Source organism: Dasypus novemcinctus, chromosome 21, assembly GCF_030445035.2.
Source record: "Dasypus novemcinctus isolate mDasNov1 chromosome 21, mDasNov1.1.hap2, whole genome shotgun sequence".
Lineage (NCBI taxonomy): Eukaryota > Metazoa > Chordata > Mammalia > Cingulata > Dasypodidae > Dasypus > Dasypus novemcinctus.
Genome location: NC_080693.1, coordinates 32739760 through 32755610, shown reverse-complemented (window position 1 = coordinate 32755610; position 15851 = coordinate 32739760). Strand labels below are relative to the sequence as shown.

Sequence of the window (15851 nt, the reverse complement as noted above, 5' to 3'; positions counted from 1 at the left end):
GTGCCCACCTCCCACATGGGAGGTCTGGGTTCAGTTCTCAGTGCCTCCTGAAGAAGATGAGCAAATGCAACAAGCTGACACAACAAGCTGACGAGCAGACACAAGCAGGCAATGGATGTGTCTCAAGTAGTTGAGCACCTGCCTCCCATATGGGAAGTCCAAGGTTTGGTTCCTAGTTCCTCCTAAAGAAGATGAGCAGACACAATGAGCAGACAACAAGCTGACACTACTAGCAGAGACAATGAGCAGACACAGCGAGCAGACACAGCAAGCAGACAGACAAGGGAGCCATGGGGAAGTGGGGATTAAACTCTGGGTATGTATAGCTCTGTATTTACAACTTTGACTATCAGCTGATGCCTCCAGGCCAGCTCTTTATGGACAAATCAGGAATTGGGCCTAAGTAAGGTGTTCTTGGAATGAGAAAGGTGGAAGCTGTGGTACTTTAAACTCATAACTGAAAGCTTTCTTCTCTAGGGAAAGGAAAAGGATTAGCCTTCCCTTTCAGATTTCCTTCTTTGATAATTTAAAGTATCCTGCCAGGCCCAAGAAAGGGAATTGTGCAGGCAGACAGAGATAAGGATATGTTACTGACCAAAGCCAGGCTCTCTCTTCCTCCCAGTAAATGAGACAGTGTTTTGGAGGTGTTGGGAATTCCATGTGATTTAATCAGGAGCAATTAACTTGCTATATGAAGATGTTTGCATTTCTCTATGGCCTTGTAATCAACTGGCATTTTAGTAAATAGAATGAATTCTTTTAAAATTAGAAAGTCATTTTTTGGCAGATTTTTTGTTTCATTTAGCAGCCCTCGAGCTTATGGAGTATGTCATTTGACTTATTTAAAATCTAAACCCAGACTTGTAATTCTATATGGTATACAACAGCTGCACAGCAGGCATGAGAAGTGTGATCTGGTTAACTCTGACAACACGGTGCTCACACAGAAGGCAGAACTGCTCTAGTGATTGCTCTCTGCAAAAACATGTTCTTTCATCACAGCAAATTAATCTGCACAGTACTGTAGCCCTCTTAATAGCAGGAGTCTGTATACACACTTCAGGGTTTTTAGGATAGACCCTTTACCGGCAAGGTGGTATGTATAGTTTTTTGAGGGCTTTATGCTAGACAAGGGAAGAATGGAGGGGCTTGGTGTGCCTTTGCAATTGTAATTTGATTGGCCCATTGCTTTCATTTCCTGGAGAGATCCCAAAGGGACAAAATAGTAGGGACAGGATCTCACTTGTGGTGGTTAAAAGAAATTCTTTTTACAAGACTTCTGAGCCTGTGGTCCCACTTCTTTCCCTACTGGGAGTTGCTTCATTAAGAGAGACAAGAATTATTATTTAGTTGCTTACCCCTATTAAACACTAAGCAAAGCTCCCACTTAGTGAGCTTTTCCCCCATACCAGCTTTCTCTCCATATTTGTGCATTAGGTACATTACCTCCTTGAATCCTTGTGACAGCCCTGTGAGGCAGGTTTTTATAGCCCTTCACATTGCAGGTGAGAGAACTGCGGCTTGGAGAAATTCAGCAAGATACCCAAGTGGTGTCTGGACTCACACCGAGGCAGGTCAGGTCCAGAGCCTGGACTCTCACTGCTCCCCTAGGATGGCCCGGCTCAGTCACCAGCTGCACTATTGCTGAGGGTGAAAACCGAGTGATCGTGGACCACATTTCCTTTACCCTTCACATCCACTCTTGGCAAGTCTTCTTGGTGCACTCTCCTGAATACATCCCTAGGCTGGCCACTTTTCTCTCTCTCTAACACCACCTTAGTCCAGCTCCCCACCAGCCCTTGCCTGGAACACTGTGGCAGGCTCTTCAAGCTACTCTTCTTCCTTCCATAAAGTCCATTTCCCACACAGCAGTGGGATGATATTTTATTAAAAATCTAAATTAGATTATATGACTCTTTTAAAACCCCCAGTGGCTGCCACTTGCAATTAGAATATAATTGAACCTTTAACATGACCCCTGGAAGGCTGTGTGACTGGGCTCCTGCTGCCTCTCTTACTTCATGCCCTCTGACCTCTGGTGCAGCGCCGCTGTCCTTTTTCTCTCAGACTCACTAAGCTCCTTCCAGCCTTTGCACCGGCTCTCCTGCCAAGAACGCTCTTTGCCAGGTCTGCCAGACTAGCTCCTCCTCAGTCAGCTCTCTGCTCACGTATCAACTCCTCAAGGAGACCTTCCCTAATCACCCTATACAAAGAAGCCCCTCCCCGCTATCCCCCCAGCCCAACTCAGTTCCTAAGGTTCATTTTCTTCCCAGTGCACCACCTCTTCACCTGTCTTACATAGTGTTGTATCTCTAGTGCCTAGTGGAGCACCTGGCACACAGTGAATTCCTAGAACCTGGCAGTTGAATGGGTGGCAAACACGTGCTCTTCCCTTTGCTGGAGTAGCCCTGGCCACCCCCACCCCACTTCTATCCCTGTCACAACTGTAACTCTGGGGTATCCATCAGTTCTGGCCCAAGCATCACTTCCTTAGGGAAGCTTTGTGGACTCCCGTTGTATGCTTTCATAACCTCTATTTTTCTTTCATAGCCCTTATCACATAGTAGTGGGGTTATTTGATTAAAGGCTGTCCCCCACCAGACCATAATCTCCAGAAGGGCAGAGGATGGTCTGTCTTACTCACTGCCTTGCTTCTAGTGCCCAGCACATTCATTAGCTGAGTGGATAAATGGAGGAATGACTCACTTTTCTTGTACCAACTTGGTGCATACTTGGAATGTGTGTCCCTCAAATGAATGAGCGCTGAGTCTCCTTAGTATCCTTGGCTCCTACTCAGTAATTTCATCAGTTTGTTAATAGTACAGACTATAGAAATAGTAAAGAAACCTTGGGACTCTTCTGGCCCAGTAACACTGAACAGGTAGGGAAGCCCCACTTTCATGGCCTCAAACATTGCTCTGCTTATTCAGTGCTGCTTTTTGTGTTTGACGCTCTTCACCATTAAGTAGAGCCCAGTCCATTATACCAATATCTGCTTTTTGTCACAATTTCCAGTAACACTTTCTGTTTTAAAAATAAGACCCAGGGGAGCCGATGTAGCTCAAGTGGTTGAGCACCTGCTTCCCACGTACGAGGTCCCAGGTTCAATTCCCAATACCCCTAAAAACAAAAACAAATGAAAAATGAATTCTCATCAGGGAGCAGATGTAGCTCAAGTGGTTGAATGCCTGCTTCCCATGTAAGAGGTCCTGGGTTCAATCTCTGGTAACTTCTAAAAAAAAAAAAAAAAAGCAAGGCCCACCTGGACATAATTGTGAGCTGTTATGATCACAATTATGATCTGGTAGATTTAGCAATAGTGAAGAACATTTAGCTCAAAAATTTAAATCCTGTTTGTATCACTGAATGATTTTTAACTTCAGTTAACTGAGACTCACCTCAACAGCCTGATCTCAACACCTACTCTTGAGCAGGTTATCAGGAATCCAATATGAACGAATTATTTTTTCTTTGTAGTTTTGTTGAAACTTAGGCTTAGTAGATTCCCTTCCCTCCCTAAAATACTAGCAATTTTTTTTTTAATCTAAAGCTTAGAATATTACTTTCAAAGAAACACTGCTTTCTAAAATTAGCTTTACATTTATAGGGATTTTTTTCCTTATCAGTCAAAGAAGCCAAAGTTTGGAGTGTCTAAATTTGAACCTTATGCTTGGCTGTTAGACCATATTGTTTCTCACTAGGGTACCACAGTATCATCATGCTGCTAATGATGACTTTGAGCTGATGCAGTAACTACAAGGATTTCTTCGTACACTGGGGCTGCATCTATCTACATAATTGCATCCAAGAATTTGGGGCAAGAATCAAGGGGCTTAAATGAGTATAAGTAGAATAGTCTTAACACCAAAACCAGATGGAGATGTGGCTTTTGATTTTTGTGTTTAGTTTTGTTTCTTTTGGATTTTTTTTGTTTTTGTTTTTGTTTTTGTTTTTATAGTATCTTCAAGCCGGTGTCCTGGCACTTGGCAAAGTCATTCACACTGTAGGCCATCTGCTTTCCTTCTTGGATTAGGAATCAGTTCAAGCTGCTCCACTGGTATATGCTCAGATGTCACAAACACATTTAGAAACTCCCTCTCTCCACCTGGCTTCTTTCCTCAGCATGCCATCACTTGCCCCTTCCCCTTATCCCCAGCATCCACCAATCCCTTTTATCCTGCATATCCAATTAGTTTCCTTTCTGCTAAAACTCCCAACTTCAAGGCATAAATAGCCTCTCTAGGTCAAATTTGTAAACAAAATTCCAAAGAGCTGCCTCAGTTCTGTAATCGACCTGGAATTATCATCATCAGTGCCCCTCATGAGTATCATGTGCTGTTCCCAGCAGTTCACACGCTTCACCACATTTGATACTTCAGATAGTCCTGTGACTTTCTCCTCTTTCAGCAGATGAGGCCACTATGGCTCAGAGAAGCTAGATATTTTGGCCACCACAGCAAAGTTGGAGCTAAAACCCACTTCCCCTGCCTCCAGCTTTCCCATTAGCCCATGGCCACACTCAGTGATTAGCATGTGGCCTCACTCAATGTATCTTGAAATAGTGGTCATATTCGGGAGCCAGGAAGTAATTCTTTTCAAGGAGATTTCTTGTGGTTGTAATAGGACTTAATTTCATAAGAGACATCAGTCTGTAATCCAGGACACATAAAAATAACTTTGTAGTTCTTGAATTCAAACCCATCTGGTGTTTTGATTCATTCATCTTTATTGACCATCTATGAAATGCCAGGCACCAGAGATAATACAGGAAATAAGACAGACATGACCCCTGCCATCATGGAATCAGTGGAGAGAAGACACATATGTGGACAGATGTAATTTATTTTTTTTAAGTGGTATCGTTGTTGTTATTCCCCACCCCAAGATGGCTCCCTCATCTGTTTGCTCATTGTTTTCTTGTTTTTGCTCAGTGTCTGTTTTTCTTTAGGAGGCACTAGAAACTGAACCCAGGACCTCCCATGTGGGAGGTGGGCACTCAACTGTTTGAGCCATATCTGCTCCCTACTCATTTGTTTTTGCTCTTTGCCTGCTCATTGTTTTCCTCATTGTCTGCTCATTGTTTGTTTTCTTTAGGAGGCATGGGGAACCAAGCCCAGCACCTCCCCTGTGGGAGGCAGGCACTCAACTGAGCCACATCCACTCCCAGCAGTCATAATAATTTAATAAATACCTGGGTAGGTGGTATATGGGATGGGATGGGAGCATGTGGCAGGGACATCTAACCAAAACTGGGCAGGCAGGAAAGGCTTCTAATTTGAACAGAGGAGGATTAAAGAGATTTAGCCAGATTAGGATTGGGATAGGTGGGCAGTAAGGTTTCAGGAAGCAGGAGAAGCATTGTGAAGGGCTAGAGGTAAAAATGTGGTCCATGCATCTCAGTTCTCATCCATTAGCTTAGACATCATGACTTAGCTGGTGGGGAGACTTGGAATACACAGAAGATCAATGGGGAAGGCTGTTGAACATGTTCAGAAAATACTTACCTTTCTCATGTCTTCCTAATAGAAAAAACTTGAGTCTCCACCACCATCCACTAATCCCTTCTTGGAAGACGAGCCAACACCAGAGATGGAGGAACTGGCGATAGAGAAAGGTGATATAGACCCAGTAAGTCTGATTTGCATTACCTTGTGGAACCAAACCAGTGTTTGCTTCTGATAGTGGGTCCACTTTCTCCAGATATATGTCTCTGGATATTGACCACAGTCAGAGATTACCTCTTGGGTGGTCTTTTTAGAAAGACTTTATCTGAAAGCGCATTTGGACAGCTGAGTGAAAGAGCAGTCCTTCTTGCCCCACCTCTCTGCTCCTGACCCTCCTAACCACCAGATTAGCAACATGCACAAGCTTAATTAGCCCATCTGGTGGGGCCAGCAGAATTCTGCTGTGACTCATTCATCATCTCCTGAACTTGTCGGCTTAGCATTCAGTTACACTCTCCTCTGGTATGGTGATGATGTGAGAGGCCAGTGAAATTAGCAGGGACCTCGTTTAGGAGAGGCCTCCACACAATTGTAAGCAGATCATTCTAGGCCTGGAAGCATCCGGGAGGCCTGGAAATATCAAGGTGACCAATAGCGTATTTGGAGATTACTTTAAACTCTCCAAACACTAGCACTTTAATTTCCTTCTGATTTTTCTGTCCAACTCTAGAATTTCCTCTCCGTTTATCCTACAGAATGGAGTTTTTGTTTCACTGCCATTTTATGATGAGAGGGTAGAGCAGTAAATCAGAACTTTTCCTTTCTGGATTAGTGATCCTTCTGTTTAATTGTCTGCAGTTGGCTGCTAGAGGATTATTTTATGGTATAGCTTTGCTCCAGACACAACCAAAAGGGAGGCTGGCTGAAAAGATCTGCTCTGGGGAACCCATAGTCAAATACTTTGCAGCTAACTATATTCTTAGCACAGTGAGGGAAAGTGTACAACCCTGGCAGATGCTAAGAAAGCAGAATTTCTAGGAGAAGTTCTGAAGTAATACAATAAAATAAGCTTGGTCCAGTGATTTAAATAATTGTAATAATAGGGACACACCTCATATTATCACAGTGCTCTATAGTTTAAAAGCCTTTTACATGCCTTATTTCATTTCATCTTCACAATGCTTAACTCTCATTTTGTAGGTGAAGAAGCTGCAGCTCAGAAAGGTTAAGTGACTTGCCCAGGATCACCTAGCTAGTAAGAGGAGGAGCTAAGACTGGAAGCCAGGTCTGGAAGTCAGAGACTAGAATTCCTTTCCCAGTGTTCTCTTTATTATACTTCATTGTCTCACTAAAGAGTGGAGGGCACAGAAATGAATCCCTTGGACAAAAATGGAGGGATATCTTGATGCTGTATCCCAGAGATCTGTAGGACTAGATGTAACTGATTTAAAGCCATCATATTCTTGGCTAGCATGGGGGAAAATAAAAGATTTATTCTAGCTAAGGAACTGCGTCTATTACATTTTTGGAAGGAGGACTGGTATGGGAGGGTGGAGTTTGGTGCAGAGCTCATTCTTCTAATATGTCATCTACCTGCAGCCTTCAAGCATGCTTTGTGTGGTAGTGCCATTTTAGGCTCTTATTTCTCACCACTGCCAGTGGCTGCCATTGTCATGTTCAGAATTATGCAGTTAAATTCTTAGATGCTTTTAGTGCTGCTACAAAATGTTATCCCTTTAGCTAGTCTTTTAAGAAAATGATGGTGGAGAGTCCCCCATTACCTACAAAAATCAGTTTGCCAGCTAAAACATGACTTTCCTTTCTCATGGAACTTTTTGCTCATCATGGAAGCTTTAAGTTCCTGTTGTAGGACCAAGACCTGCTCATTCTAAGTATACAGATATACGAAGTAAAGCAGTCATGTGTAGGAGGGAAATGCTGGGTTCTGGTCTCATCATTTGGCCATGTTACCTTAGAAAGATTATTGACTCTCTCTAGACTTCCCTAGTTTCTTCATTTTTAGAGAGGGCTAATGAATTTCAAACCATATTCCTTGGTCCTTCCATCAAATGTCACACTGGGAAGTTGGGAGGAGGCCAGGGACCTATGTCCTTGCAAACAGCAATTCCATATTTGAGTTGATTGTATAGTGGGCTGCCAGGTAAAATTTCTTTGAAGCCTCAGGTTTCAGATCTGATTTTAAAAAAGACTATAACCCCTACACTAGATGATCTACCTGCAAATTTCATGGGCTATTACTCATTAATAATAAAACTTATATACCAGTGACTAACACCTCCTCACGTGCCAACCTTGACCTCCCAGTGCCTCACCAGCACTTGTCTTGCTTGTGGCTGATTAGGTGGAAGCTCGGGAATCTCCCTTGTCCCGTCAGGTTTCTGGATTTCGGAGCTGTATACACAGGAAAAGTAGGGACCCTGTGAAGTGTTGGGGAGGGTGTCCACAGGATGCTAGTGGTAAACTCAGCCAGAGTTAGTCAGATCAAAGGCCCTTCCATTTGTCCTGGGTTGTCCAAGCCATCGTATTGCCTGCAGTCAGTAGGCAGGTGACCTCAAAGTAAGGGTTGTTCACTACTATGGTTTAGACTTGGATATTGAGAAGGGAGAGTGAACTTGAAAATAGGTATTTAATTTGTGCAGAGGCTTGGATAATCAGTTTCCAAGAAAGGAAAGGCATTCCCAATGATTTAAAAAAAAAAAAAGACATCTGAAATGAGAATGAGGTTGCTCAAAGTATAGAAGAAAGAAAGAGAAGAAATACAGAATTTCTGGTTTTAAAATGTACCCTTCTGGTGATCTGAGCAGTTAGATTTAATCTGTTTACATTGGATAGTAATAAAAGGAAATGGAACCAGCTGCAGACCTCCTTACTGTGACAACAGTAACCTTTTATTATTCCATCAAACTCCAGGAGGAAATAGCTTAAACATCTGCAACTTTGGACAGAATTCACACACCCAGAAATCCAGCCTGAATGCTACTGCTAAATGACTTAGTCTGTTCTTTAAGCTGAGAATCAGCCCTTTGGGGAGCTGGATATTGCAAAGAGAGACACTAGTTTGAGATGAAATTCCAGCACCTACTATCTCAACACCAGCACATTCACAAAACAGCTTTAGGCCAGAAGCAGCCCTGTGGAAACCAAGTAAGAAAACAGGACATTCAGGGACTCCTTCCCATTGTTCCCTTCTTGCTTCCAACACACTAAAAATGCTGCAGGAGGACCTAGGTGCTACGGTGACAGGACGAGGGGACCTTCAGAGGCAGGCGGAACAGTCACCTGCAGGGAGAGTCACCACACCGTGATCAAAATCCGGAAATTTAACACTGCTACAGCACTATCCTCTGATCTATAGACCTTATTTAAATTTCATCATGTAGCTACTTTAAAGTGATCAGTTAAAGCATGATGTCAACAGTTGGAAAAATGCACATAAATAAATACAAATTATACATGTTGATTTAAAATATTGCAATATTCTATATCACATAAACTCCTGTTTATAATTAGAAATTATCCTGCAGGAATGTGAATATTTTTCTTCAAAGAAAGAGAAAAAAAAATTTAAGGGAATGATTAGAATACTTAGAATTATTTTTATGATATGTATGTTTTAACTGATAAAATGGTATTACAGTATAGTAGCCATGTTTCCCAAATCTAAAGTCAGGATATCTAGTCTTATAGCAAGTTAATCACACTTGGCTAGTCATTTACAAATCACTGTAATGAAAAGAAAATAACAAGGAATAGATACTATACTGACTTGGAAAATATAAAACAATGCATCCTGAAAACTATTAAGGGCCACCTACTCAAAACCACTATACTCCATGATAGATCCTACACTTTAAATTAATGTAAGCCCATTTAATTTTTGGTGGTCATCACCAGTTTTTACAAATGTTTTTAACCATTGCCACTGTTTATATAAAATGAGTAGGAAAAGGTAATCACTATGTCTGTCTTCCACTGGACTTAGCTTTGGCTGTATTTATTAAAATATATGAGCAGTAAAATTCACACTCACAAAACTATGTTGTGAGTACCAAATTAGATGCAAATTGTACTCTAGCATCAACTTCAGAAATGTGTCTTCAGCTCAGGTCCTTTTGTTGACACTGGATGAAAGATAAAATTGAGATTCTTAGGAGTAGAAAATAATATGTAAGAAAATCCTCATGTATTTTTAGATGATTTGAAGATTAATTAACTAGCAAATAAAATTTTTAAATGCCTACCTGCTTGGATGACCTGTAAATCAGGGATTTCCAAGTATCAGTCTGGGACCTGTGCTAGTCCAGACATTCATTGGCCTTTTTTAGGAAAGACTGCCTTTATGCTGAGATTTTATCCTTATAACATTTGGGTTTATTAAAAAATGCTCTTTTAGGGAACTTGTGGTGAGAACAGAAAGCAGCAAAATAAGAAGTTAGTACCCTATCTTAGTCCCCCACCTGTCTTTTTTACATCTACTTGTGGTGTAATCCAAAAGTCTAGGGACCACTGCAAGAAAGCAATAATGTAATTGAAAGAGTTATAGTTCAGAGGAGAAGCCTTAGGGCAGGCTGTTAGAACCCTCTGAGCCCCATCTCTTTAGGGGTTAAGATGGTAGTCCCGGTACCTGCAGTAAAGGTTGTTGTGAGAAATCAGTGAGATATTTTTTGGTATCAAAGTAGTTGGCCTAATAATCATCAGCAAAGGAAGGCTATCAAAATTAGATCATGTGAAAGCACTTTATAAATTTTAAAGCACTGCACAAATATGAGGTGCTGTTATTAGCCAGGATTTAAGTTTTTAAAACATCCGTAGGATGATGAATACTTCCAAATTGAAAATGCATGTGTTATCAAAGTAGTAGTAAATCTTTCCCCATACAAAGCAAGTAAATGATGCTAACAAAGCTGGCTTATTGTTCACAGCCTGGGATGAATTATCAAAGAGGACATATTCCCAGTTTAGTTGTATGTTCTCTTATCTGTAAGTTTAGAGTGAACTTTGAAGGGATGTTTTCTTTGAAACTGCCTGAAAATTTGCCAAGATTTCTTGAGTATAGAGTTTCTTTTTTCCCTTTCTTTTCTTTTCTTTACAGCCAAAGAAGCCAAAAGTCCCAGACAACCCATTTCATGGCATCGTTTCCAAGTGTTTTGAGCCTCATCTCTACGTGTATATTGAGTCCCAGGACAAGTGAGTGATGGACACTTGGCTGTTTTTTTTTCTACCTGCATTTCTCTCACCTGTGGTCATGGTTGGACCTCAGCTTCTTCCAGAGACTGAATGAGGGACTTGACATGCCTGTGACCCTCCGAGGCATGCCTGTGACCAGTTAAGGGTATCTTTATATATTTTGAATATTATCATTTATATTGTCTATAAATCTCAGAAACCTGAGTTTGACTCTAATGAGGTCCCAAAGGAATCCCAACTCCCCCTTCCCATGTGGGTAGTGGCCCTAATATAGCATTATATAGTCAGCCCACAGGCTTTACAATGTCAGGCCCTAGGAAATGTAGAAAGAAAGCCTAATCTTTAATGTATATGTTTTCAAGTAAAAAATTTTTTTCACTTTTTATTTTGAAATCATCTAGACTTACAGACAACGTTACAAAATAGGACTAAAATTCCCATATGCACTTTCTCCTGAGAATGTTAATATCTTAAAAAACCCAAATTGTGAAAATCCGGAAGGTAGCATCCCATTAATATCCTTTTTCTGGTCCAGGATCCAATCAGACATTTAGTTGTCATATCTTTTTATTTGGAGATTCTAGCAGGGAAACACAGCTACTTGTATACCCTTGACCAAAGAACAGTCCTCGTCTAGCGGGAAAGTTCGTCCTCTTTGACCAAGTGCACATCTTCGGCAGGGACACACATGGAGCAGTGAGGGAGGAAGGAGACACCTGCCAAGCTAGCCAGATCAGCCCAGTCAACCCTGGCGATCAGTGGGGTGACAGATGTCACAGCCAGATCGCCCTCACATCCTGTCATATCTTTTTGGTCTCCTTTAATCTTGACTAGTTCTCCAGTCCTTTGTCTTTCATGACCTTGACTTTTCTAGAGTACCGACCAGTTATTTTGTATGAGGCCTTCAATTTTGGTTTGTCTGATGTTGCTTTCTGATTAAATTCAGGTTATGCATTTCTTACAAGAATACCATAGTAGTGATATTGTGTCCTCAGTGCATTGGATCACGAGGCACATCATGCTGACCTGTCCCATTACTTGTGATGTTAACTTTGATTCTTCTTAAAATGGGGTCTGACAGCCTTCTCCACTGTAAAGTTACTGCTTTTCCCTCTAGAACTATCTTGTGGGGGATACTTTAAATTGAGGTAAATATCCTGTTTCTCATCAGACTTTGGCCCGCTAACTCTAGCATCCTTTGATTTCTGTCTGAAACACTTATTACTATGATGTTTCTCAAATGTTGATTCTCTATTTCTATCATTTCTTATGCATTTAATTATTGGAATTTTACTATACAGAGAGCCTTTCCTTCTCCCTAATGCATGTATGTATGCATGCATATATATATGTATGTATGTCAGTATAAACTCATGGATTCTTATTTTATTTTATGGATTATAATCTGTTTAATATATATGCTTTTCATAAACACAGGCTCCAGAAAATTGTTACAAAGCAGCTGACTGCAACCAAGTTTTGTCACAGCATTGTGTTCCAATGCCCACTTTCATGTGAGGTAGTATAAGAAAAGGAGGACCCCCCTCCTCGTCCCTGTGTGTTTGTCCAGAGTAACTGTGGACGCCCCCCTCCCCATGCTGGAAGCAGGCTGAGTGCCCAGAGGCTGGCTCAGACCCAAGGAGGGCACCAGGCAGCCCCCAGAGCAGGCCCAGAGAACCAGCTAACGCCTCCCACAGGGAGGACAGCCACAGCTGCGAGAGCTCCTTACGGGGAGTTTCCTGGGAAAACAATTAGGCCCTGAAGTTCAGCACTCTTTTTTTAATGCTTCATGGGTTAGCAAATTCTTGCTTCCAGGTATTTGTCAGGTATAAACCATAGGAGTCAAAGAACATTTCAAGTACAGTCACTAAATGGAACAATACTACTATTCACCTTCTGGTTATACAAATTGTTTCTTTTTCTTCTCCTGATTACAGAAATACTTAATATTATAATTCCAGAAAATGAACTATGAAAATGATTTTCTATGTTAATAAGTCCTCCCTCCCCCCACAAAAAAAGTTGTCTCGACCTTTGTCTGCCTTGTAAAGCCACACCAAGTTCTCCCTGCTCTCTGCTCTTGTATGTGTGTCTAGCAGGCACCCAGAAGGGCAGTGGTTACTATTGCTATTTAGTCTTTTTCTTTTCAAAGCACCCTGTATTCTTCAATCAAAAATTTTCCTCCCTAGGGAGTTAATAAAACCCTCCTGAGGGCTGGGAAAAGGGGTCAGTTAATTGTCTTTTAGAACAAACATGAAGGACTTGTTTTCAGGCAAAGTGCCTCTTATCAACTACAGCTTGATTTTAAAAGGCTTAAAAAACTATTGAGTTCAGCTATTAAAGTGTACATCTGGGATAGCCACATTTTTTTCCAAAATCTACCTGGTGCAAGAGTGATTTTTCTGGATTATTATAATTCTGGTATCCACTCTTTTCACTTGGCTTTGATTCATACAAAGTATTCTCATCGTTTATGATACTTTGGGCAAAGAGCCAGACCTCCCTTCCTTCGGGACTCTCCATTTCTCTGTGAAAAATGAAGTGCTGGCCACTCTTCCTGCTGTTTGGCCTGACTAGGATGTTTCCACAGCACTAGGGAAGTAGTGGAAGCTACCCGTAGGGGAACTGCGTAGGTTGTGCTGTTGTCACTCCAGAATAAGTAGTAAAAGCTTGAAGTAGAAAATGAAGTTTAAAAAATCCATTTCCTCATCTGTTGAAGGAGAGGCTTGTGCAAAATAATTCCTAAATTGGTGGTTATTAACTTTTTTGAATCATAGATCTTTTGAGAGCCCAATGAATGCAATAGACCCTCTTTCCAAAAAAAAAAAAAAAAATACACATATACCCACACACTAAGTTGAGTATCATGCCTAGGGGTTCTAGGTAACTTCCTTTCTTAAACTAAGGAGTTCTGAGGCTGGATCTCAGGCGGTGATTGATTTGGGGCAAATTGCTACATTTTTTGTAGTTCTAGCTCAAAAATCTGCATGGAAGGAAAACCTTAGATCATTCACAAGCTCCCAGATGGCAGAGCCCCAACACAGTGTAGTGGAAAGAGCGAGGGCCTGCATGCCAGGCAGACCTGGATTTGAATCAGAGCTCTGCCACTCTAACCTGGGACCTCAAGCATTTATTTAACCTCTCTGAATTAGTTTTGTCTTGTCTAACATGAAGTTAGTAATGCCCAACTCAGAGCATTTGTGGGGAGGATGAAGTGAGCCGACATATTAGCATTTGGTAAGTAGTGCTCAGGAGCTGTGCCTGGTCTGCCTGCCATGTGGTCTTGCTCAGCACTCCCAAATGTGTTTGGGTGGGGAGGGGCGTGTCAATGTTGTCAGCTTTCTGATGGGTCTGTGATGGGCCCACCCTCTCATCCCCCCAGCCTTTCACCTGCTCATGGCAAGTTCTGACAGCATTTGCCCCAGCCAAAAGCGCAAGCAACAGTAGGTGGGCTGCGGAGCCAGGGCCCAGGGAGAAGGCAGGAATTGGGGCAGTCTTGAAGCCAGTCACCTTTTTACCAGATTGGATCAACTCAGACATCAACCCAGATAGGCTTGGTGTACAATGTGATTTTTTTTCTCCTCTTATTTTAATCTTTCCCACTACTGATCCTGCTTTATTCCTAGGGTATTTTATTTATCAGTGGAACTCACAACTGATATTCACATAACACCCCAAGATGCTTATACAGTTCTTGGGCTCAAAGCTCAAGATGCAGGGAAGAGAATAAAAGAAACCATCCGCATTCATAATATGTTTCTTTAAGCTGGAGAGAAAATAAGTAGCACCATAGTCCTAATATTGTATATCTGTATGGTGCTTTAAATCAAATCAAAGCATAGTATAGTGAATAGAACATGTGCTTTGGAGTCAAACAGCCAAGTTCAGATTCCAACTCCAGTAAATTCTGTGACCTTGAACAAGCTATGTAGTTTTTCTCAGTCTCAGTTTCTTCACCTATAAAATGGGAATAATAATACCTTCTACTCAGGGCTGTTGTGAGGAGTAAATGAGATTGTATTTATAATGTACCCAGCACAGTGCCTGGTTTATAGGCCTTTAGACTAGTGAGAGAGACCCAAAAAAGATTGTGGTACATCAGGTTAAAGGATAAAGATGTGAGTAGTTTACTGTGGGAATATAGAGGAGGAGTGTTTAAATCAAAGTGAAAGTCAAACTTTCCTCACTTTCTGTTTCCCATGTCAGCCAAACCCTTTTTCTCCTTCCAGTGCCGTCTTCCTCACACACATGTACCGTGCTCACTTCAGACTCCATGTCTTTTTATTCTCTAACCTGAATCTGCTGTGAAACTTCTCTACCTTACTCTGTAATGTCTTTTGTCTAAACCAGAGTATTCGTATTGTCTGTACTCCAAAATTAGCATTTTGAGCTCTCTTGAAATCTGCATCTTATGAGCAGGCAGGCCCTATATCCTCAAAAAGGTCAAAACAGCTCATGGCAGGAAGCAGATTTGGCTCGACTGATGGAGCATCTGCCTACCATATGGGTGGCCCAGGGTTCAAACCCAGGGCCTCCTTGACCTATGTGGTGAGCTGGCCCACACTCAGTGCTGATGCGTGCAGGGGTGTCCCCCACACAAGGGAGCCCCACACGCAAGGAGTGCACCTCACAAGGAGAGCCACCCTGTGCGAAAGAAGCACAGCCTGCCCAGGAGTGGTGCCGCACACACAGAGAGCTGACGCAACAAGATGACGCAACAAAAAGAGACACAGATTCCGGGTGCCATTCACAAGAATGCAAGTGGACACAGAAGAACATGCGGTGAATGGACACAGCAGACAACGGGGATAGGGGAGGGGAGAGAAATAAAAAATAAATCTAAAAAGAAAGACCAAACAGCTCATGGGCAGAAACTGTGTCTTAACCCCCACAGTACCCAGATGATGAGTTGACCCTGGACCCTTTATAAACTCTGAGTTGATTGCAATTGCTTTAGGGTATGATGGGCGCCTCCCTCTGATTCTAGTCAACAGGTCGTTAATGCCACACATCCCCTTCTCTAGTAGTTCTACCAGAAGGTTTTGCTAAAACCCGGGGCAGTATTTGGTGCCTAGAAAAAAATGATAACTTCTGCTTCTTTTTGAGTTGAATTCGTTCATATCTTATACTACAGTCACAGAGCCTTGCATATAGTAATTGCTCAATCTGTGTTTGATTGGATTGGACCATCTATTCAAA

At 41.8% G+C, this 15851-nt stretch overlaps 1 protein-coding gene across 9 annotated transcripts in view; it reads left to right on the top strand.

Moving 5' to 3' along the window:
- Positions 1 to 15851, top strand: part of VPS53 (VPS53 subunit of GARP complex) — a 204582-nt gene that overhangs the window by 141017 nt on the left and 47714 nt on the right. For 6 of the 9 annotated variants that reach the window (XM_071210441.1, XM_071210442.1, XM_071210443.1 and 3 more), the window contains 2 exons: positions 5527 to 5628; positions 10558 to 10652. In XM_071210441.1, coding sequence (XP_071066542.1) covers positions 5527 to 5628; positions 10558 to 10652 — 197 coding nt within the window. The remainder of the gene's footprint in view (positions 1 to 5526; positions 5629 to 10557; positions 10653 to 15851) is intronic. The other 3 variants (XM_071210446.1, XM_071210445.1, XM_012521708.4) reach the window with 1 other exon arrangement.